This window comes from Postia placenta (assembly GCF_002117355.1).
Source record: "Postia placenta MAD-698-R-SB12 unplaced genomic scaffold POSPLAscaffold_9, whole genome shotgun sequence".
In the NCBI taxonomy this organism is placed as follows: Eukaryota; Fungi; Basidiomycota; class Agaricomycetes; order Polyporales; family Adustoporiaceae; genus Rhodonia; species Rhodonia placenta.
The window spans coordinates 1,152,492-1,175,742 of record NW_020169840.1 but is presented as its reverse complement, the minus strand read 5'-3'; the positions used below and the strand labels follow the sequence as shown (position 1 = coordinate 1,175,742).

The 23,251-nt window shown below is 55.4% G+C and overlaps 7 protein-coding genes across 7 annotated transcripts; 5 read left to right on the top strand and 2 right to left on the bottom strand.

Annotated features, from left to right (window-relative positions):
• Window positions 1–2,777: 2,777 nt before the first annotated feature.
• POSPLADRAFT_1034595 (hypothetical protein) lies at window positions 2,778–5,252 on the top strand (the record flags this gene model as incomplete). The annotated part of the gene is made up of 9 exons (XM_024477031.1): window positions 2,778–2,999; window positions 3,340–3,345; window positions 3,544–3,559; window positions 3,586–3,750; window positions 3,920–4,065; window positions 4,262–4,437; window positions 4,629–4,727; window positions 5,007–5,166; window positions 5,196–5,252. 9 exons carry the CDS (start codon window positions 2,778–2,780, stop codon window positions 5,250–5,252), a joined length of 1,047 nt encoding a protein of 348 aa, XP_024337865.1.
• Window positions 5,253–7,391: 2,139 nt separating this feature from the next.
• On the top strand, window positions 7,392–8,615 carry POSPLADRAFT_1146716 (hypothetical protein; the record flags this gene model as incomplete). The annotated part of the gene is made up of 2 exons (XM_024485971.1): window positions 7,392–8,297; window positions 8,358–8,615. Coding segments are annotated over 2 exons (1,164 nt in total), but the record flags the coding sequence as incomplete, so codon positions are not given.
• Window positions 8,616–8,822: 207 nt separating this feature from the next.
• On the top strand, window positions 8,823–10,375 carry POSPLADRAFT_1146878 (hypothetical protein; the record flags this gene model as incomplete). Its single annotated transcript, XM_024485998.1, has 2 exons — window positions 8,823–9,687; window positions 9,738–10,375. 2 exons carry the CDS (start codon window positions 8,823–8,825, stop codon window positions 10,373–10,375), a joined length of 1,503 nt encoding a protein of 500 aa, XP_024337863.1.
• Window positions 10,376–11,498: 1,123 nt separating this feature from the next.
• On the top strand, window positions 11,499–13,096 carry POSPLADRAFT_1145934 (hypothetical protein; the record flags this gene model as incomplete). Its single annotated transcript, XM_024485859.1, has 11 exons — window positions 11,499–11,565; window positions 11,618–11,670; window positions 11,722–11,738; window positions 11,788–11,853; window positions 11,920–11,941; window positions 12,237–12,299; window positions 12,353–12,469; window positions 12,506–12,559; window positions 12,766–12,773; window positions 12,828–12,894; window positions 12,953–13,096. 11 exons carry the CDS (start codon window positions 11,499–11,501, stop codon window positions 13,094–13,096), a joined length of 678 nt encoding a protein of 225 aa, XP_024337862.1.
• A 588-nt stretch (window positions 13,097–13,684) lies between these two features.
• POSPLADRAFT_1058007 (hypothetical protein) lies at window positions 13,685–15,918 on the bottom strand (the record flags this gene model as incomplete). The annotated part of the gene is made up of 2 exons (XM_024480989.1): window positions 13,685–15,181; window positions 15,238–15,918. 2 exons carry the CDS (start codon window positions 15,916–15,918, stop codon window positions 13,685–13,687), a joined length of 2,178 nt encoding a protein of 725 aa, XP_024337861.1.
• Window positions 15,919–17,023: 1,105 nt separating this feature from the next.
• Window positions 17,024–18,742, top strand: POSPLADRAFT_1066434 (hypothetical protein; the record flags this gene model as incomplete). Its single annotated transcript, XM_024482072.1, has 2 exons — window positions 17,024–18,490; window positions 18,569–18,742. 2 exons carry the CDS (start codon window positions 17,024–17,026, stop codon window positions 18,740–18,742), a joined length of 1,641 nt encoding a protein of 546 aa, XP_024337860.1.
• A 779-nt stretch (window positions 18,743–19,521) lies between these two features.
• On the bottom strand, window positions 19,522–22,617 carry POSPLADRAFT_1146422 (hypothetical protein; the record flags this gene model as incomplete). The annotated part of the gene is made up of 6 exons (XM_024485929.1): window positions 19,522–19,620; window positions 19,687–19,895; window positions 19,949–20,117; window positions 20,192–22,125; window positions 22,199–22,349; window positions 22,492–22,617. 6 exons carry the CDS (start codon window positions 22,615–22,617, stop codon window positions 19,522–19,524), a joined length of 2,688 nt encoding a protein of 895 aa, XP_024337859.1.
• Between the last annotated feature and the right edge of the window lie 634 nt (window positions 22,618–23,251).

Genomic DNA, 23,251 nt, shown 5'->3' with positions numbered 1-23,251 from the left:
GCACATCGCTGATGCTCTTCGCCCTGCCCCAACCACCGCCGGTCGTACCCTTCCCGCGGGGGTCGTGATTATTGAGGGCCTCATCCACGCGATCGTCCCATCCATATCTGGCTGGTCGGGCCCGGCTGGGCCAGAACCGCACCCCGGAACCCCCTGAGAATCCGACGGTCTCCGATTCTTCTCCACCTCACGGTGGCAGACCTCAGGTCAGCGGCGATGGATCTCGCCACCGTGCCCCCACGGAGGCAGATCCACCCTCCTCACAACCGCGCTCCTCCCGCCCCAATTGTCTGTCCGCTAATCGGTACACGCCGTCATAGCGTGCCTTGCACGCATGTCCGTATATGTACCGCAGGAATGCAGACGATGTCGATAATCAGAGTCATATTGACGAGAACACCCGCCGTGATGGCTCGAACATTCAGAGATCGCGGCAGGCTTGCTCCAGGGCCACACTGTGGGATATCCATGGACAGGCAGCACATGACACGCGGAGCAAGATTCGAACTCTGCGTCTCCATCTCTGCCCCCGCACCCGAGATCGCGATTATCCCAACCGCCGCGCCGCCCCTGCCCCCAATTATTCGAAGACATTTCAATTACGCTTTTGTGATCCCGTCCCTCAGTCCATTACGAAGACGTCTTCCTCGTGTTACATACGCGAGTCGTGGTGACTCGCGCACGGACACACGCCAGGGCACGCTCCCGGAATTCTGGATATCTGGATATCTACGATTGTGCAGACGGTCGGCTGTCTCCGATTGGCAAATGCTGTGTTGCGTGTACGGCATCGCCATTGTTCTTCCGCCTTCCTGCCCCTTGGTCCGCTTCATCGTATACCCACGTCCTCCGTCCATCCGCTCGTTCTCTCCATGCTCCTAGAGGCCTTTGTCCCTCCGCTGCAGCACGAGGACGACGCGGACGGCACAAAGGCCTCCAGAGAAGGGAGAACGCTTACGCGCACGATAGGGTAGGAACTTTTATGAAATACACTGTCTTCCTCGGATATCGTGTGGACTTGCGCGTTTGCATTCTTGGATTACCCTAGCCGACGAATTCTCAGCTGCGCAGGGTGCGTCGGTATGCACTGGCCGACGCCTGGGCGCGAGAAGACTGCGGTCATTTCCTAAAATAAGCAAGACCGAGCGCCGGGTGGATCTGGTTCACGGTGTAACTTCTGAGAAATAAATTCCTCACTGACGCCGCACAGTCGTTGATATCACACGCCTATGCCGAATAGAAGGCCTGGAGTTCATCATCGATTGCACTGACATTGTGGGTGCATTGACTCAAGCTTGCAGCGATCGCAGATGAGCTGCTCGCAGCGCACGCCGTCCCTACATCAAAATATCGCAAATTATCTCCAAGCGGCCTGAAAGTCGGGTGAGAAGCTGCACCTCAAGGTCTACATCCCTCCCGCTCTTGACAGCGTCCAAAATATTTTAGTAAGCAGCCGAATATGCCATGAGAGCGCATGCACCGAGAAATGAATCTCTCCGTTACTGGCTAGGTTCCGATGAACGCTGATGCGTCGGAGAACTTCTCACCGGTGCTCAGCGCGCTGCTCCGGAAATCTTCGTTGCATACAACCAAGCCCTGATTAATTGACCTTTATTGACCCGAGCTCGGGCGTGGTAACTGATCGCCACTCCATGACAGCATACCTCTGTATTGTGTGCATGACCATCTCATCAGACTGCATATGTACGGCGGCACCTACCGGAAGACATCTGCCCAATTTGTACAACTCCACACCTGGTCCTGCGGCGTTCCGCCAACCGTCCAAGGCCACTAGTGCAAGCTCAGATGACACCAAAGGCTTGGGCCTTTCGATTTTTGGTTGCCTCGACGGTCGTATCCCGCATCGGGATTCTTTTTGACGCCATCTGTCGCATTTTTGTCTCGACCAGCCTGCTCTTGACCCGCGTCCCCTGCCTCGCCCTTCCGCCTCATCGGTCCCATGTGTAGCTCTCATGCACATACGGCCACGATCGGACAACGTGCCATCCCGAAACGTGGTGCCACAGGAGGTAAGCGCCACCCTCACCCCTTGCAGTAGTGTGTTTACTTGTGCTCTCCTTCTGTGTAGCGCCGAGTCAGCCGCCGTACAAATATAGCGGCGCATAGACGATGTGCACCACGGCGTGCGGGCCTGAGTACACAGCGCGCGGCGGGAAGGTTTGACGGAATACAACGAGCTCGGTCACCAACTCAGTTGCCTCTTAGAACACATCCGGGGAGGGCGGATCGCTCCCTCATCTCAACTCCTACCTCCCGACATGCAGTCTAAATTTAGAGTCTCATCTATATGTCAGGGAGGTCGAAGGCCCTGCTGCCGCATCCCTCCCCTTTCCGTGCGATATACCACAAGCAATTGTCTGTTCACAACCTGGCCAGTGAGTGCGCGACTTGCTCCTCGCACGCTCAACTGGCGTGCGATTTTCTAGGGAGCGGTGTCATGCAAGCGGTAATTTCCGCCTCTGAAAGAACTCTGCACGTATTCCTCCGCTGATTGATTTTCATACATAGATTCACATGCACCTGGACTCCTTCATTTGTCTCCGGCCTCGGTTCCGCCGGACGGACATGATGGCTGCGGGCGGTGCATGCGTCTCGCACATAGACGCCTCCTGAGTCCCCGGCGGTCATTTTCGCCGCCCTCGGAGCCTTGCGGTCGCTTTGTGCTTTCCCTCAACCTGACGTATAAAAGCGTGCGTTGTCCATGCGCTGAACCACCCATCTAGCCGTCTATCTGCTTGCGTCGCTCTCTCTCTACCATGCATTTGCCCATCAACACGTCCATGCTCAGTGGTTGCCTCTCTCACGTGTCGCGATGGCTGTCATTCCCTGCATTCCAGCGGCAATTTTGCGGGGAGCTGAGCGGGAAGCGGCTATTGCCCACGACGCCTGCGATCAGCAGGGACACTTTTTGGCTGCAGTTGGTCGGACGTCCATGCATCGGAGAGGTCTACGTGTTCGTCGGACGTGTACGAACACATGTGCGTCCCGCACTACCAGGCCTCTGACAGATATGCAGCGGACTCGAATTTCTGACCCTAATTGTAATCTGGCAGTAAATACCTTCCCTTCATGCCGTTGGCAGTGAGCTCGGCGAAGGCTGAATATCTGAAGACAACGGGCATCGGTATCATTCTTCTTCATTTATTACATCTCTGATAATTTGTGAAGACCGTCTGGCACCCTGTTACTCACTTAGTGGCGGTCTAAAAACGTAAAATGGCCCCCTTGTATGCCCCTCTGCCAAATTCTAGTTGCTATAGGTTCTTTCTTTCTTTTGTCATAAGCCTCTGCTTTCATCTTTATCACGTATGTGCACAGGTGCCAGTGAGTCGATTTATAATCAACGCACTCAGAAGTAGATTAGAAACACGCATGGGGCTATTGGATTCACCGCCGCGCGCCGGATACCATGCCAATGATAACGGCCGCTCACGAAGGTTTCCGAGAAGTACACGTGCACCACGGCCTACTGCTTCCGGTCAGGGTTCCTGCTGAACTGCTGACATACAACTGACGTGGTAGGGACTATGGGTTCAAGGTTTGACTGCCGGATCATGCATATAGAAAAGGAGAAGACACCCCTGGGAGCTAAGCAGCGCGCAGTCGCATATACTTGGGTCGAGCGCGTTCTTTTCATCCGCATGCATCATTCTCGTAGAACTTCTGATGACCCACCGCGCCTTCATGGCCTACTCCTGCAATTCGACCCCTTGCCCGAGGTAACGTATTGTACGTGTTTCCATGGCGTCTAGGGTCCAAGAATGCAACTTTTTGGAATTGGTGACTCGCCGTCCAGGCTGCCAGTGTAACAACCCGTCATTCAGTCTTATCTGCTCATCCAACTGTTGTTTCCTCCCTTTGCCTGTCTCTCTGAAGCAGACCGTTTATTGGCACTCAGCGAATACCACGATGAACCCTTTGACACCGACGATCAGCATCCTCCATAATTCGCGGGAACGCCAGAGATATTCGAAGGCACCGCTTCCTAATCGCCGCTGCCGCGTAATCGCCGCATGGAAGACCTATCGCCCTCCTGCTGAAGATGTATTACTATAAACTCAAGTAGGTGTCCATTATGGAGGGACGCCGTCTTCCATTTGCGACATAAAGTTACATTCGAAGTTGTCGACTCATCATGTAAGCCTCTTGACCTGCCATATAATCATGTAAACTGTCTTGCACCACGCCAAGGTAGGATGACTACGTTGGCATGCAAGTTGCCTTACTACAGTTGCGTTAGATGAAGCGGGATGGTGACAACGTTCAGCAAAATGAGGGAGGACAGTCTGACCGTGTAGAAGGTGATCATGATGCTGCTCTTCAACCGCTGGACGATGATGAATTATCAGTCATCCAAAACAGTATTGCCACCCCTGTGCGCTTGCGTCACCGGTGGTACAGCCCCACGATGGATCAGTATGGTCAAGCCGTGCCATATATACTTAGGCCCTGTCCCGGGCCCCAGTGTCATGACCAACATTCCGCGACTTCATTGGGAACGATGAGTCTCCCTTCATTAGTTCTGGATTACTAGGACAATATCGACCCTCCAACGCCGCTGATTAATAATACAGAGCTGTTGGGTCACGCTTACTGATTGACATCAGGCACCAGTACATGATTGACAGGGTCCAGACAGCGGGGATTGAGATCATTGTCTACCTACCTGTCTGGAATGTCAGCCTTCGAGCTTTACATGAGATGAGGTGAGACGAGACCGTGAGGCTATAAGCAACATCCAAAATGCAAGATAAACTAACCTCGATCTATCCACACGGGTCCTCCGTCACGGTGACGGTGATGTTGATAATTATTGACATTGCCAAGACAACACTGCTAGCTGAGCCACAATGATTTGATGAGGAACTGAGAGTAGTCTCGTGATGAATGGTAGCATGACAATGCAATCCCGGTCGATGACGCCGGTGTATCCCAAGGTTTCGGTAAATAGCCATGCAAAAGGTCACAGTCGAGTATTTGATCAGGATTGGGGAGACAGGGGCCCATCAACAGTCTGATGGGCGGTCTGCGACCGCCTTGTCGATGATGAGCAAATACATGCCCCACATCAAGGCTGGCCTCGAGGCTATCAGCAGAGTGGCAGCGAGCGGGCGTGCCGGAGGGCAGGCAAGGAAACGCACAAACGTAAAGCACTGTGACTTGCCAATGTGCAGGCCGGCGCCAGTAAATGTAAAGCGAGTACACCTTCCGTTAAGACTACATTGACGTAATCCGGCCGAGCATGACATATGGGCATGAATGGCTATTAGAACGTAGCGATAGGGCTTCCCGGGTAACTCCTGAAGTCCCGGTGGGATTCCAGAGGAGCTGCACTCAAACGCGCATGTTTTCACCGTATTAGCGCGGACAAAATACTGCCCCTCGGCCGGCCCGTTAATAAAGGGGAAAATATTAGAAGAACAATGCCTTAAGACGCATTTTTTGTTGCGCCTCTGCCACCCGTCCAGCGCGGCTATGATGTCTCTGCTTTAACAAGAGATGGGTTTCTACTGTATCCTAACTCGCCGCCATAGTTGCTGGAGTGTTCCAAAGTAACAAGACGAGGTCCGGCGCCACAATTACTGCTGTTAACAGTATAGAGACGCCAAATCAACGTCGAAAAGTGACATAATCCTGAGTGGATTTGCACATACCTTTCCGGACCCAAACATGCGGTTGGCACCACCCGGAAACCCTTACGCAGACGCGAAGCGTGTACGTGTGTTATTTTGGAGACAACATGGTATTCACACGGGGCAGTTGGCTGTGAACAGCTGACACGGGCACAAGCCAGCCAGCCCGACACGTTAGCCTAATTAGAGCGAGCTGCGACTGCAGAGCACATTCACCTTGCAAGTATGATAGAGTTGGCTTGGTATACAGCCTTCAGATTTTATCGCTCAGCTTGTGGGAAGGGCCAGTAGCATAGCGCTATCCCGTGCTTCTCGTCGTCAAGGTAGGCTACACCAGAGATGCAGCGCTATTACTATAACCGTTGGATCGGGGTTGTGCACGTCAGAGTCTTCGTGAGCGTGTTCAGGATTTATGATTATCGCAGATACGTCGAGATGATGCCATCGCAGAGTCTTGATCAACGCGAGAACAACTCATCCGTGGTATGCACAATGCACAGAGAGCGGTATGAGGCGCCCAGTGTCGGTGAATGCAGTCGGTCCTATTATCAAAGAAGGTTAAGTGACAGTGCGGGTGGATACGAGTTGATATAGAGCGCAGAGTCGAGACGGATGCTGGTCGGTCAAGCCGGGTTGCGCGGTCGTTCCGGTGCTACCGGTTGTATCAGGCACATCTGCCAGCTGTGTGTAAAGGAGAGACGTTGCTCCATACCCACAATCGAACTGGAGATGGATGGTCTGCAATTGAGATTTGGGCGTTTTTAAACGGAGGGGAGACAAGGCAACGATGCAACGCATACCTGCGGTTGTTTCTACGAGCAGAAGAGCCGATATCACGGGTTATAGAGGGCTGTGTGCACAGAGAAACACGGCTGTGTATCTCAGATGATTTCCCGCGTTGCACATGGGTGCCTGGAGATTTACAAAAGCATCTGAACACCGGTCAGATGCTTCAAGTCGTGCGTAAAATAGTAGAATAGGGAAACAGCAGAGGCTGTGTTTTTTCTACGACTTACAGCAAAACCAACAACGATAGACCTTCCCTTGCAGATATTTTGGGGTAAGGCGGGGAAGAAGCTCGTGGCAGGAGTCGGAGTCGGCGGTGGTGCAGAGACGGCGGCGTTTAGCCGATCGAGAAAAGCTACGGGCTCCATGACTGATGGTCAGATTGAGGATGCTACTGGCATCGCAGAATGGGGTGCTGAAGTCGTAGTTATCTGCCGTTGCTACTCGAAGCAAAGAGCGACAGGGTAGACCTCGACAAACGGACGAATATTGAGACATCGGCGTGAATTACTATATATAGCTGACGCGCACAACCTCTTCGGAGGGATGAGGGCACGTCACCTCGAGGTACCGAGCGCCGCTATGCTCTATGCCGCCTATATGTACTTTTGCGAGGGAGGTATATCGTTATTGGTTTTGCTGTAAGCAATGGGAAGTTTACAAAGAGCGTGGGCGTCCTTTTCCATGACGCTCAAGTTTCAATGACTCAAAAGTCTAATAGACGCTCGCGTCAACGGCACCTTCACGTGATTAAACTTGTTTGCGCGTTGTTTGCGCGTCAGCCGCCGCCGCCCAGTTCAAGTTCACTCTCTTTGACTGGGTTCCCCTCTTGTTTCTGGTCGGTCATCCTGGTGCCGGCCGACAGCGACAGCGACAACCGCCTCTTCAGCTTACTCTAACATTACTATAATCTTTGTTTTGTATTTTTTTTCTTAGTTGTGGACGACTATGATGATTTCCCCGGACAGCCCGCCTCGCGCACCGCCTGTGAAGTACCAGACACCTCTTGGCACCCGATGGCAGAAGGAGAAGGCCGCCGCTGGAAATGGAGCGTTTGACTACCCCGACGATGCCAAGTATGTCGGCCCTTGGGTCATAGGCGAATGCGTCGGCAAAGGCGCTAGCGGACATGTCAAGATCGCAAAGCACCGCCGAACTGGCCAGCTCGCTGCAGTCAAGATTCTGCCTCTTCATCCTTTTGCTACATCTCGTGCCTCTCTCGCCGCGCAAGCCAAGTCGGACAAGCAACGCCTTGGCATCGACCGGGAGATCACTATGATGAAGCTCATGAACCATCCCAATATTATGCGCATATATGATGTCTATGAAGGCGAGAAGGAGCTGTATCTGATCTTGGAGTACGTGGAAGGCGGAGAGCTCTTCGACTTCTTGGTCAACCGCGGCAAGCTGGCTCCGCCCGAGGCTCTGGCATATTTCAAACAAATCATCTACGGTCTTAATTATGCGCACACCTTCTCTATAATCCACCGCGACCTCAAGCCGGAAAATATCTTAATTCACTCTCTCAATCCTCCCCTAATCAAGATTGCCGACTGGGGCATGGCCGCATTCGCCCCGCCCTCTCTGCAGCTGGAGACGAGCTGCGGCAGCCCCCACTATGCTAGTCCTGAAATCGTAAACGGGCACAAGTACACTGGGACTGCAACCGATATCTGGAGCTGTGGTGTTATTCTGTTTGCCCTCTTGACCGGTCGACTGCCTTTCGATGATAAGAATGTTCGGACGCTCCTGAACAAGGTCAAGGTGGGCAAGTACGAAATGCCTGCATACATCGATCCATTGGCTAGAGACTTGTTGACGCGTATGCTGGTCGTGGACGTCTCGAGACGTATCTCGGTGATGAATTCAGCATCTAACACTTAGTCGATTAGCTAACGCAAGTTCATCTCCCCACAGATGACAGACATTCTAGCACATCCATGGCTTCAAGGCGCCACCCCTGGTATCATCTACGTGCCTGCTCCTCCGGTCTCGGAATTGGCTCAGCCTCTGCCGTCTGCTCTGCATATTGATCGTGATCTTTTCGAGTCTCTCTGCGTCATCTGGGGACGTCATGCCGATCCCAACGTCATCCGTGCTGATCTCTTGAGCCCCGCTGGACAAGGTACTTTGGCGAAGGCGTTCTACTTCTTACTGCAAAAGCATCGCGAGAAGACTATGGAAGAGAACGGAATTCTCATGGACATCGATGAGGTATTCAACGCCGTTGGCAAGATCATCACTAAGCAGTATGCCGCACCGCGGTCGAAGAGACCGACTCACCCAGAGCTGCAAGACCTCAACCGACCGCCATTGCCTCAAGTCCAGTTCTTGAACTCTGGTCGTAATGCCCCGGCGCCGCCAGTCCGTAGCTCCTCTCCAATGACGCTCACGATCAACACCGACATGCTTATCGAACGGCCGCCGTCTCGTGCTCATCCCCCGTCTCCCGTGGGTCCACGCCCTCAGAAGCCCCGACCAGTGTCTGCTTTCGTCACGACTCCAAGGCCGTCGCAAGACCCTCCGCAGTTCTTCTCGCCTAACTTGCAAGCCCGGCCGATGTTCCCGACTCTTCAGCGCGTGCAAACCGATTCGGCGGCTTCGCCTGGACAGGGACATTCGCAGAGCGCCTTTGCGCAGCTCCAGGCTCGCGAACTTCCTCCGCCTCCCGTGCGGCGCGGCTCTGCTCCTCCACCAATTGGCTGGGCGGGTCTCTCTCCGGGCGTCCCTCGATCCAACTATCGTGCCTCTATGGCGGCCCCCTCGCCTGTCATTCATGCTCCCATGCCCGTTCAGGCGCCCGCTACTCCTATGCTGCCGATGATCACCGCGCCCAAGGTCCCAGATGTCAAGCTACAGCAGACATTTGATCAGTATGCGGACATGGTGAATCTACAGGCTGCTTCTTGGAACGCGTCTCATGTCGACCGTCCCACTGGTTCTGCGCGCGAGCCTCTTGATGATCGCATGGACATCACTGAGGACAGGGTCGCCTCGGGCACGGGCCGTGCTGGCCCATGCGAGGCCATGGATACAGCGTCTCGTACTTCCGTCATGAACGACAAAGAGAATTGCGCCGTGAATGGGACAAGCCCGAAGGCCCACAGACACGATAACGCACACAATGCTGGCGGCCTGGGCTTCGGACACTCTGTGCCTATGGCGAAAGAGATGGGCAACTTAGTCTTCTTCAACGAACCGGCGCATAAGGACCAGCACAAAGACAAGAAGGATCGCCGCAGTCGACGTGAGTCCTGATAACGATTGTGTAACTCGACGGCTGAAGGATCGTAACAGCTCCTGCTCTAGATCTTTACGGGACTCCCTTACTTCAGAAGAGGGCTACATTCTCGATGATTGGGTCTCCCTCGCCGATGTCTCCTCCTGCTTCACTCATCGGGTCGCCTGTGGTCGGCGAGTTCAAGGGCTGGTTTTCCAACTTGTTCCACTGGAAGGTGCAGTCCTATCTGCTTTACTCGGTCAGCGACATCCACACGACGCGTAACGAGACCCTCCGTCTGCTTGACTTGTTTGGAATTGTCTGGGTGCTCGAGGAGAACCATGGTTGGCATGTCATCAAGTGCCGCACGGACGACACGCAGGACGGACCAGCGGCGCTGCACAAGCAGGTTCGGTTCCGCATTGAGGTGTCTCCCACCGCCGGCTCTCAGGGCTACTCTCAGCCTGGCGCCACGCCTCGTCTTTCGCAGAACACCATGTCTCCCCAGGCCTCCAGCGCGTCGCGCTTCAAGGCCGAGCGGATGAATGGGCACGAATCTGTCATCGGCCTAGTGCTCGAGAAAGGCGCTGTGTCGACGTTCAAGATGATCTACCACCGTCTGCGTTCGGAGTGGCGGCTCGACACTCTGCAGTCCCCGCTAGTAGCCATGATGGGAGGCGGCACTCCCAGTATCGAACAGCGCTTCATGTCGTGATGACCAGCTATATCAGCCGACTGCCTCGAGGCCAATGGACACACACCGATCTTGATCTGGACTCGTTCTCATCCCGGCGACAAGAATGAATCATTACAAACTACTCCTACCACTCTACCAGTAGACTTTATGATTATGACGAAATGACTATTGTAAGAACCGACGCCGTCTTACATACATCTATAGAACACGATATATGTGCCGAGTGCCTGAATTGTTCGTGTGCGCCGCTGCTGTGAACTCGGTGGCGGCATCGTATGATGCGTCTCCAGACTCGGACGAGCGGCCGTCTGGAATGGGCAAGTGGAGTGGTTTCCTACTCACCTGCCATTCGTGGCGGCGCGTATCGGCATGATCGATCTCAAGGCCTCTCCAAGCCAATCACAGAAGGCTTCCCCAGGACAAGCCAGGCCCCGGGCCTAGCCGTTGACCGTTGAGCGCTGGCGATCCTGTCCTTCGCGTCCATTACTGTATTCAAATCCACCCACATGTTCTGCTAGCTGCTCTACATCAAAGCAGAGTACAGACTTCCAGCGGGAGTGAGGCAAGCGCAAAGTAAGTACGTTCTAGCTCGTGTCTTCGGTGTGGGCGCGCTGCGCAGATATTACTTCAGACAATTGCCACGCTCTGACAGTGCGGGGAAGACGCTGAGGCAGAACTGTATTATACTTTCCGGTGATAGTCCGGAGGAACGCCCAGAACTCAACTTGACGGCTCCAATAGAAGATGAAGTGTTAGCTTGCTATGGTGATATGATCCTCGTCCTTGCTGGCTGTATTCGGCTTCCTGCTATGAGTAGTCGAATTCCATATACCTGCTTATTACGGTATGCCCCAGATGCTGGGGCATGCTTCAAACATGCTGTGGGCGCACGCTTGTCTATATACGTTCATATTGCGGGAAGCGATGACATGTTACGTATCGCGCCCAACAATTTGATTGTTATCGCGCCAAATCATATTAGTGGCGGGCCCTTATATATAGGCTTCCCGGTCTAGCTTTGTCGCGCACCTGCTTGCGTCGCCATCCTACGACGCGTACGCGACCCGGCCGAATGTTCACGGAATAACATTTGCGAGAACCATTGTTCGAGTCGAGTCTTACACGACGGGTCTCGTGGATCATGAACGCGACCGGTCCAAACGTTGTGGCGTTCACTCAACTCACCATAACGACTGAGTTCCACTCATGTAAGCCCTCTCATATTTATGTGTGTCGCTTGATGCTCACTGCACTTTCTAGGCGCCGCGTTCTCTTGCTTGCTGTATGATTTCGTTCTGTCAATGGATGATGAGGTGTGTCCAGTGACTCACCTGTTGAACGTCTGTCTGAAGTTGCCTACACAGATTACGCTCATTTGGAGGTATGTTGCCAGACAAAGCAACTGCCAATCTTCTCATCTTCGCTTGTAGATCAGCTGATACGATTCCGAAATTCCTATACTTTGTCTCGAGATATCTTGGCCTAGCTGTGCAAGCGTAAGCACGGCCCTCCCAGGTTGTATCAATTAGAGCGTTGAAGTCATGCTCGGAGCAGATGTCTAGCTTTCACGCTGTTTCCTGCATAGTACGTGCCAGAATCAGCGTCGAGATTTAATAAAGGCTCAGCCGCTCCATTAGCTGCGTAAACTTCATGGTATTCAACACCGCGTACGTGCAGCTGTCCGAGAGGACACATATATACATAACAACTATACCAGGACCCTCTTTGTGCTCATGTTGAGCGTTGAGCTAAGCCTGATGCTCAGACTATACGCGTTGTATGGGCGTAATCGCATAGGTGAGACATCTCCAAACTACGCACGTCACTCAATGCCGACTCGCGCACCAAGTTTTCTATATCCTAGTGTTCTCCATAATAGGTTAGCGATCACAGCACGCTCTATCCTTCGTTCATTAATGAGGTTGCTCCAGGAGAAATTGCGGTGCGCGAGCATGTCCAGAACCTGGGATGATTTAATGCTTACGTCGCACACAGGCCGTGTTCGCCATGGACATCACAGCATTCCCGCAGTTCTACCACCTCGCCATACATTATCCATCCGATTGGCCTGTTCGAGGCTGCTTCTATCCAGAGGTTCTCAGCTTCTTCAAGGTGTGCTGGTGAGTCCTGCTTGAATCATGCTGAAAGATTAGCCGCTTACAGCTGATCGACCACGCAGGCTTCCTCTTCTGGGCTTCGAAAGTGGGTACATTTCCTACGCAACATGACTTAACTCATTCGGATCCCAGCCCTGCTCTTCGTTCTCATGACCATCAGATGCCTTACGTACGGGCCACTGAGAGACCTCCCTATACTACTTTGCGTGTGGCGTGATGGCACGCTATATTACTTCTTGTGAGACATCCGCATATTGATCCTCGCTTGTGCTCACTATGAACGTTTTCCAGGATACTCGGTAAGTCCACGCAATGCACCGCTACTTCTCCTTGCGTCAATTTATCTTTGGCAGTCACTCTTCTACTGTGTACCATCGCGCCACATGTCTCGAGCATTTTCCTCGCGGATTGGGCCGCTATGTGAGTGGCCTGTCTGTGGTCACGCACTATTCAGCGACGCTTACATTTGCGCCGACAGCTGGGTATCCGCTATACTCTCCTATTCGGTCAGTCGTCCGTTCGCGATGCCGCCAGCCCGCTCGACCTGACTATGGGCCGCAGGGCTCGCATTTCTTGCTCAACATTCGATCACTGGCCGCAGAACGTCGTTGTCCGCAAGTGATGACGCCCATGCTCTCTGAACAGATATCAGATACTTCTCCTGAGAGTGTGGCAGAGGTGCCGACGCCGATCACCCCGTCTCATGAGGCATGCAACCTCCTGCCCTGGAGCACACAGAGGACACCTGTTCTCGCAAACTCTGAGTTTTTGAGTGCCACGGTGCCGTCAGCAGTCCCGGAGAGCAAACGAAGGCATGAGGACAACATGTCAGCTGCATGGCTGCGGCAATGGGAAGTCACCAGTTTCGACAATACGATACACCGTGGAGTTCCTGTCTCTCCGCCACAGGAGGGAGGAGATGAGAGGAACGGAGTCAATGCATATAATGCCGTGTAAATACGTGGCCGCATATTTTCGCATCGTTCAATATTCGTGGATGACGAACACCTATACTCTTAGATTCCGCATACATCCTGCAGCGTTGTAAGCATCAGGCTTATCGATGCCAGACGGGAAAGACAGTTCGAGGTAGGATTAAGCTTAGCAAAGAAAAGTTACAGGATCTGCAGTACTCTACGCGGCTAGGAGAACACGACATCAGAAAAGGGATACAGAATCACAACATAATAACAAACTCATACATAACATTTCAACTCAGTTGCGCGACGTTACCCCCGCTAACAGGGCCCATGTCCCCCTGCGCCGGGGCGCCACCTGGGACTTCGCTAACCCGTGCCCCTTGTCCGCTCTGGTTAAGTGCGGATTGCGCCTGGCTGGTGGCCGCATTCAATGCGCCAGGCGTACTGCTGCCCTGGTTGTGCTTCCCTAGTTCTGTCCGCACGTTGTCCAGTGTCTTCCGCAGTGTGGTGCGTTCGTTGACGAGTGCCATCCGCTGGCTCTCTAGATTCCGCCGTTCGTCCTCGAGCAGCTCCTCGAGCTCCTCGAACTGTGCCATCTTCAGCTCAAGCTTCGTCAGCGTGAGTTGGATGAGCGTCGCAAGAGTGGAGCGGATCTGCGTATCCTCCGCGTTGGCGAGCTTGTTGGCAGCCTTAGCAGATGCCTTGAGCGCGAGATTGGCGGCGCGGACGACTTTTGAGTGCGGAATGCCCTGCGTGGGTTTTGACTGCCCGGCCTCCGAGTCAACCGCCATATCTGAACTCTCTGGTTGCTGCCGCTCAGCGTTATCGCCCTCAGCAGGCTGTACCACTGAGCTGTCTCTCTGGGCGTCCTCCATAGACACATCAGGCTTCTCCGAGTCGCCTTCGGCCTCACCGACAGTTCCTGCGCTCTGCTCCTCCTTTTTGTTCTCCCCGTCTTCGGCATCTTTGACGTTGCCGTCCGTAAGGGCGTGCAACGCGGTCTTGGCAGCCTCTGCCGCTACACCTGGATTGATGACGCCAGCGAGGAATGCGACAACGCTCATCACCGGGTTGTCTGCTTGCTCAAATGGTATCCGCGCGTAACGCAACGGACCCATGTCGCCCTCAGTTGCGACGTATGGATCTTCGATAGGGAGTTGCAAGAATTTGCGAATGCACTGCTGTGCGCTTCGCGACCCGACGTGTTCCTCGATCGCGGACCAGTCGTCGTCGTACATTTCCACACCTTCGAGCAGCAACAGGATTTCCTGATCTGTCCAATCGTCATCCGCGCCCGTCCCGCTCCCATGGTGCAGCCCGCTCGCAGTCGACGCGGCAGTGAGCTTCACGAAGTCGCCGCTGAACATCGTCGACGGGAATCGGCCATCAAGGTAGCATGGCGGACAGAGCTCGAAGTTCTTCTGTTTCAGCGAGTGATACCGCTCCTGCGTACAGTCCACTCCGCATGTGTCGCATTGGTACTTGACCATCGGTCGCTCCTGGCCATTGGGCGCGTTGGCGCCGTTGGTAAGCGCATTCGCTTCTGCCGCGTTGACTTGCCGTGAAGACTTTGCTGTCGTCTGGTAGATAGATGAGCGCAATTCGACGGATGCAGGAGTAGCGGAGGAGCCTGGTTTGACGGCGCCATTGATACCCGCTGCGGTAGACTGGTTTGTCGGACGAGTGCCGGGATGTAATGACTGCAGTCCGCGAGGGGTGTCAAGAATAACACGGAAGTGACCCGTGAATGGCGGTGCTAGGGCGGCTGGTCTTTGGTCCGGGTCAATCTAAGCAGGCGTGACCCATTAATATCAGCGGAAAGGTGCATCCGGGATATACATACTTGGTAGTTGATCAGCCCCCATTGTTCGAGAAACGCGTGGACGCGCATGATAGCGCAGACGTCGCCCGCGAGATTTCTGCGACACGCAGTCACAGTGAGATACTCGGACGGGCGTAAGCGGTAGGTATTGACCATAAAGTCGCGGTAGTCCTTGTATATCGAGGGGGTTTTCGACCGGTGTCGCGAGTTAAAGAACTCAGGTAGCGCACGGCGCTCGATGGGATGGATTTTCGACATATCAAACCATGCAGAATAGGAGGGAATGATCACTTCGTGCGTCTGGGCGGCGAGATACTTCTGCGCTTGCTCTTCCAGTCGGAGTCTGGTAGCCTCGAGCTGGGCTGGGTCTTCCTCATCGTTCTCTTCTCCAGAGTCTGCCTCCTCATCTACCGCGTCGACACCTTCCGCCATGGACACATCTCCGCCATCCTCGCCCTCGCCCTCAGCCTTTAATACGCGCACCGAGACCGCGGACGCCGGCTCACGCGAGGGTTCACTGGCATCGTCGGGTGGCAGATTTCCAATGTCCCCACCTTGGATTGGCTCCAGCTCGCTCTTCTTTCCAGGTGCGTTTTCCGGGTCCACAGCAGTCGCCCCTTGGTTCTGCTGGGGCACCGTCAACTTGATGCGTTTGGCGTCGTTATTTGGAGATGGTGAAGCGGTGCGTTTTGGCGAAGACATAATCCCAATAGTCCAACGAACCGCGAAAGAATAAGAGCTGCGATAGTTCGCGACCGGGAGAGCTTGTGGTTCAGGCGAGCGCGTCTCTCCAGTCTTGTCTCACGTTAACAACTCTGATTAGTCAGCGAATACTCTGCCAGAAATGGAAATCCTTATAGTACTAGTGGCTTTAAGATTTCTCAATCTGTTACCCAGCGAGTTGTCTCCTACTTATTGAAAGCTCGGGCCATTCGTGAGTCCTTGTCCAGGTATCTAGCTTCACTTCCTTGTCTGATGAATTATAAACAGGTGGATGGCCACATGGGTGCTCAGAGCGGCCCCGTGGACGCCATGGCACCGTGTCCGCTTTCCTCTGGACCGTCTAGGATGGTCAAGTAGGCTATTCGCGGCGACGTCCGTGCATCACTTCAGCACGCCGGCCTCCGGAGAAGAGACTCCTTTCATGGCAGAAATGAAGAGACAGCGCTATCCGTCGATGCCGCTCGACGTTTCTCTGTTCGAGGATACATACGACGACTACAGTCTCGCCAGCTCACCATCAGCCTCTGAAGTACCTCTTGCTGCTCTACCTGCCAATCCCTCGGACCTACTGCAGCAGCTCGTCACCGATGGCAACTTTGTCGACGCAAACCGCGTCCTGACAGAGCTGACAGATATAGGCGTAACCATCGAGCCCGCGGCAGCTTATTTTGCTGCTGGCATCCATGTCCTCGAGAAAGACTACGAGGATCCCCACAAGCGTCTCTCAGACTTTGCAAAATGGTGGTCGCTCATTCCAGACGCGGCGTGTGCAGATCCGGAACCCGTGAGGCGGGTACAAAGCATCCTCTTCACAGAGCGGGTCCCTGACCTGCCCCTCGTCGTGCAATTCGCATTAATGAGCACTTCCAAAGGCTATGCGTCTGTCCTGAGTACCCGCGTCATCTTGGATGTCTTCCGTCACTCCTCGCCTGCCAGGAGCTTCGCCTTTTTAGAGGAGCTATGCGATCAAGCCATCAAGTATGAGACAGAAAGAGAGGTCTCTGACTCTACTCGCAAGTCCCTGAAAGCCCGCCTCGCAGTGCAGGTCGAAGGGTGGTATACTTGCGCTGTCAAGAGCTGCTGCATGACGGACAGGTTGGCAGGTGCTGTCGCCCTTGTGCAAAATGCGCGTGCACGGGGGTTCAGTGTCCACGACACGGCTTATGCCGCGCTCGTGCGCAATCTCAAGCGCGCTCTGGACATGACCAACCTGCAACTAGTCCAAAAGCTGCGCGAGACAGAAGCCCGGAGCCCCGAGCACCAAGAGTCCCGTCTGCGTGTCCCGAGGTTCAATCTTTATCGCCCGCCAGCTGCGCTGCAGGCAATGACTCAGTACCCTGACAGGAGCAGCTTAGCAGCCGCGCTCCGAATTCTACGCCACAGTTGTATGTTCTCGTCCCGTTACCCCCTCCCCAGTGCTCTCGCAACCTTCATTGAAGCGTACAGGTCAGCCGGTCAATCGCGCGCCCTCCACATCCTGCGCGCACGGTCGTATAAAAGGGCGCCGGCCACAGCGATGTGGGCCCTGTCCGAGATGCTGTACTACCACCGCCGGAACCGTGGCCACATGCTCCTCCTCACCTTCATCCACCACTTCCACATGATCGGCGTGCCGCAATGGGCGGTCTGGCGTAGCGTTCGGACTATGGAACGCGCCGAGAAGGGGGGTGCGGATTCCAATTATGCGCGTTATGCCGTGTTGTACCCTCCTCAACCCCTCGGTGCGAAGCTGTTCCCGTCTACCCACCACACTGCACTCGTCTGGCATGTCACTGCACAGTCCATGCGCTCCACCCAGAGCTTGGAAGAGCTTTACCAAGAGCTCCTCACACAAATAGCAGCTGCTAGATACGCGGCTGCCCCCGCTCCGGCCCTGTCCACCTCTCCGGCCTCTCCGACACCTTCGACCTCTACCTCTTCGCCGAACGAACCGCTAACAGACGTTGCGGAACCACAGGCAAATTCTGCGGAAATTCTGACCGACAGCGCGCACCCGCCGGATGACTCTTTGGACGCACGTCGCGCATCTTACCCGGCCTTGATTGTCCCCCCCATGATGTACGACTCCGGCCACTTCAACGCGTTCGTGCTGGCGTTCGGACAGCGGAGTGGACCAACGCGCGCTGCGCAGGTCGTCGCTGACATGTACCGCCACGGTATCCAGCCGAGCGTCGAGACGCTGACGATGCTCATAGCCTCCTTCGCGAGCATTGGCGACGTTGGGAAGCTGACGACGCTTCTTGACCGCATGGAGGCGTCCGCCGACAACGGGACACGCTCGGGGGATGTGTCCAGTCAGGTGGGGGTTGCATCCTCTGTTCAGAAAATGGGCCCGCAACTGCCCCCGCCTAACGTGGTGACCTACACGGCTGTCATCAAGTCCCTGATGGATGCGGAGAAACTCGAGGATGCCCTTGCAATCGCTCAGCGATTGAGGACGAAACTTGGATATGTGCTCGGTACCAACCACATCACGGACAGCGTACTGAATGAATTGGCGGTGCGTTACGTCAACCCCTCACAACCTGTAGATCACGGCACGCAAGTTCAGGTAGGTCCCATCTACAGTGAAGATAGTGTCCGTTAATTTATTATGTAGTTGTAGGATGACGCATCATTCGTGCATCAGGGCTTTACGCAATTCGACCTCCTCGAGAGCAAAGCAACGGTTGAACTAGCTCCTCCGCCAAGGCTTATTGAACCTCCGGCGTTGGCTGGCTGTGATCCATGTGCGCGGGAAGTGCCCCTTGTCCTGACCAGCGACTGCACTGGCCAAGTCCTGCCCGCGCAGGTTGCCACCTAGTGTCTTTGTCCAATTGCCATGCAGGCATCTCCTTTCGAGAGCATCGCGCAGTAGAATTGCACCTTCACGCAGCAATGATCGCTACTCACTATCGCTTCTCGCTGCGTGTCGGTCGTTTAGTTGACGTACCAACCCCACTCGTCCATAGTTACCACTCACCACTCGCTATAATTCGAGGTTTGTGGATACGGGTCGAACGGCTAGATCACGCTACTTCGAAGACGGACTATTCGATCGCTTCTTCACTACGCGATAAGTGTCGATTATAAGCGTTTGAACTGTTCGCAATCTGAATTCACTAGTAGTCATGAAAGTTCTCACATCTTTGCGGGTGTACTAGAGCTCAGTCGATGTGAGAAGCCAAATGATGCAATCATGAGATATTTGTGACCTCTGAGCAACATTCTGTCAGTTTGGGCCTACGCGCATTGGTCTTTTGTCCTACAGGTGCACCTGCTCCCAAACCGACTGCATGGCATACTATTTGCACAATCTTCATCTCAAAGGTGTTTGATTACTCGGGTGGGCTTACTATCACTAGTGGTGTGATACGCGTTTGCACGTTGCATCATACAAGGTCTCATACAAAACGCTTGGTCTAAAAAACTACGTGATTGTATCGACGTCATGTCATGAAGTCATCGAGTTCGTAGCAGTCGACGTCAGTAAGGCTATCTGGCATGATCAAGAAAACAAGTACGAGACAGAGTGATGCGATCGTTAGATAATAGTTTCGCAAATGCAATACGAGGAGGGCCCCAGGCCCCAAAGTCCGGATTTTACATCTCATTCTTGATCATTATACTGAAACAATGTTCGCAAAACGGCTTGCCGTCTCTCTGAAAAAACGCTGGGTTGTCGAACGGCCTCTCGCAACTCTGCATATTATGTGAGTAACGCAATTCTCCATAATCCATAATAAGGGGCCCGCGAAAAACACGTACCGCGCACACGAAGCACTCCCAACACCACTTGCCACCTAGCGCCTCCACCGCTCTCTTGCCGTCGCGGATGGCCTTCTTGCAGCGTTTGCACTTCGGCAGGCGTAGTCGCACATGGCAGGCCTCACAGTAAGGATGCCCCCGGTACACCGTGAAGCCGACATCGTCTTCTCCCCCGCTGAAGATACCATCTCCCGAGAACGTCTGACCACCTATACTGATGTGAGCAAGAATTGTCAGGCCATCCTGTGCCGACGACCCATACCTGCAGGCGCGCGGGAAGACGCAGACGGCGCGAGGAACGGGTCACCGCACTCGGCGCAAAAGAAGTGCATGTCGTGGTACGTCCGTTTGCCGAGTTCAGGGTCGTCGAGCGTGATGAAGCGTTCGTCGACTATGACGGTCTTGCAGTGATAGCACCTGGGCGCAAAACGCTAGAGGCGCGATTCAGTTGCGGACATTTACGCAGGCAAGGCGAGAGCGAGAGATCACGACGTGCGGTGCTCACCTCGTGGTAATCAAGCCCGCAATACGCTCGGCCCTCATGCTCATAGCTGCTGAGATGCTCGAGCAGCTCGTTGCAGACACAACAGCGGAAGCATCCCGGATGCCACCGCGCACCCATCGCACTGACCGTACGCCCGACGATCGCGCCGCCGCATCCACCGCAAGTCAACCCTGGGCCTTTGCGGATAGCGCGGAGCAACGGAGTGACATGCTCCTCGGGATGCTTTGTCGTCTCGTCAGTCAACGAGAATTGCGGGAGGCCGTCGGGCGTGTCATCCACTGGGCCGATGGAGATGCTTGGGATAGAGGGCTCGTGATCACCTGGTCCCGACACAGAAATGACGGGGCCGAAATCGCTATCGCTTTCCTCGCTGTCATCATCGTCTCCGCTAGCGGGGAAAGAGATTTTGGGAATAGCCTGACGGAACCCGCCTCCATCGCGGCGGTCCTGGTCCGAGGGTCCCACAATGCGTCTCCCAAAGGTGTGGTCGCTGGGCACTTGCGAAGGCGGCTGAGGGAACGAGGACAGCGTGAACGCAGAGGAGGTCGAGTTGGCCGATGCAGGCGACACGGCCGACAGAGGCGAAACCGCAGAGCCAGCGGACTGCGGGTCCCGCGGCGACGATGACGACCGAGACGACGGCGGTGTGGACGATGGGGGCCGGGGGAACGCAGACAGAGTGAACGCCGACGCGGCAGACACGGCGGAGGACGGTGTCGTCGCAGACACCGGCGACTCCGCGCGAGACCGCGAAGGCGACGGCAGCTCATGGCGCGTCGAGAAGACGGGGCCACCGGACGTACCATTGAGCGCCTGGGTGCGGATGGACGCCGGCTGCGGCCTGCCGCCAGTCGAGCGGCTCGCGGGAGCGTTGCGGTAGGGATCGAACGGCGACGGGGGTTCGTGTCTAGGAGCGCTTTGGGCGGCCGATCGTGCAGGGGACGGTGAGCGCCTCAACGACGGCGGAGGCGCGTCATCCAAGCTCAGGTCCAAGATGGGCGGACGGTGGCCCGCCGTCGGCGTGGAGCGGCCAAAAATCCCGGGCCTGCGTGACGGATCGTCGCCACCCCCGTCATTGGATGCAGGCGCTTTGGGCAGTGGCGGTAGTCCTGCCGGCCATCGCGTAGCACCCGACTGGGCGTAGGTGCGCGTCATGGGCGGCATAGGATGGGGAAGTACGACGCTGCTCGCGTTCGGCACCGATTGCGAGTAGCCGTGTGTCCGCGAGGGCGGTCGCGACGACTGCTCGCCCGGGTTTGGCAACACGGTATCGTCTCGCGTCTGCCCGTGCTGGTCGTCTTGAACAGACATGGATGCCAGTCGTAGAGTAACGCTCTGAGCCTCTGCCGATCCGTTCGCGCTCGATTGCATCCGCGACGGCATGTCAAGAATACCATACTGTGGACTCTGCCGGCCATTCCTCTGTCCATTCACAGGGGGCCGCGTTTGCGGACGCGACAGCAGTACGTGCGACGCAAGGTCCTCGCTGTCCGTGCTGTCCGTGCCCGAGTTGATGGTGGAGGAGCTCCCCGGCCGTGCAGCTCGGGGGATATTCGGCTGAGGCAACCTACGAGGCGGAGAATTTGACTGCGCCGGCGTTTGAGGTGCCGCAGACGGTAATGGAGGCAACGGATGCACAGAGGAGGACGAGCTCCGTCCGTGACCGGCACCCGGCATGGCCGGCGACTGGGGTAGTGGACGGATTGCATTGCCCTGTCTCTGAGCGATGGGCGGTGGCACAGGTCCGGAGACTGTGCTCCGCCGCTCGACCTGCTGCGGCTGTAGAGGTACCGGAGGAGAGCCAGCCGGGTGCCCCGGGGTGGGCAAGGCGCGTCTCCAGTGCGGGACGAACTTCTGGCCCATCGGTGCGATCTCGGAGAGCGACGGTTGCTGAACTTCGTTGCGGTCGATCTTTGAAGGACTAGGGCTCCGCGCTAGATTTGGTTGCGCGAACGAGCGCGGCAGCCCATACTGGTGGGGCTGAGGGAGCGGGCGCGGGGGACTCACCGAGGTTGTAGACTTCGGCGGCGACGAATGCGGCGACGTTGGTGTGCCGAGGCTCGGCCTGACAGTCGGGAGAGATGAAACAGACACCGTGGGGCGGTGTGTGGGGGCTCGTGGTCCTGGTGAGGGACTGGGGCGCGGTGGTGGCGGTTGGCTAGTGTGAGCATCACCCGGACGGCTGCGGGGTTCAGGGAGCGGCCTGCGTGCGTGCGGTACCGCTGCTGGCGACCGTTGAGCAGCAGCGTGCGCATTGCGAGGATCAAATGGAGAGGGTGAGTAGGACATCGGCTGCTGACTTGGCTGATATTGCGGCCCGGGTGGGTGCGCAGAAGGCGGTCGAGGTGGGGCAGGAGAAGGCGGCGGGATTGGTAAGGGATGACGCGCGGTCGATGGGTTTCCGTACGCATAGCGACCCTGGTCATGACTAGGGTACGTAGTAGGTGGGTATGCCTGAGCTGGTTGAGCGTATGCTTGTTGCTGCTGGTACGAAGGGTACGGATACGGTTGTGGGCGATATTCAAACTGAGGTGGAGGTTGACCGACCGGAGCCGTGTAATACGTTGAGCGTGCGTTGTCCGCCATAGTCGTCGTCAAAAGTGAACCACAGAGACCGTCCCCCTCGGAATCAACCCAAGATATTCTGCCGCTGCAGAGGCGTAAACACGAGGTCAACTCAAACTAGCACAGCCTTCATATCTCTGATATTGATTGGCAATGTCAATCAATCCATTTGTCAGCATGATGCGGCACGTTACACTTACCTGCGCCTCACTTGTTAGCCAAAACGTTACTATCAGATTCCTCTACTGAGATTGCCAACACTCTGCTGTGAACGGTCAAACTCACAGGCAGAACGAACGGACAGCGACGCTGTAGGAAGGCAACTCGTTCGGCCGTTGCCGAATCCCAATGTGACTATGGGCGTCTTGATCTACTATGAATTTGTCGATGTTGAATCCGGGTCCCTGATCTTGTACGAAGGCTCGAGCTTAGATGAAGCTACTCAGCAGAGGATACAAGGGACTCGGACGATTCGCTGGTCCCGCTGACACCTTG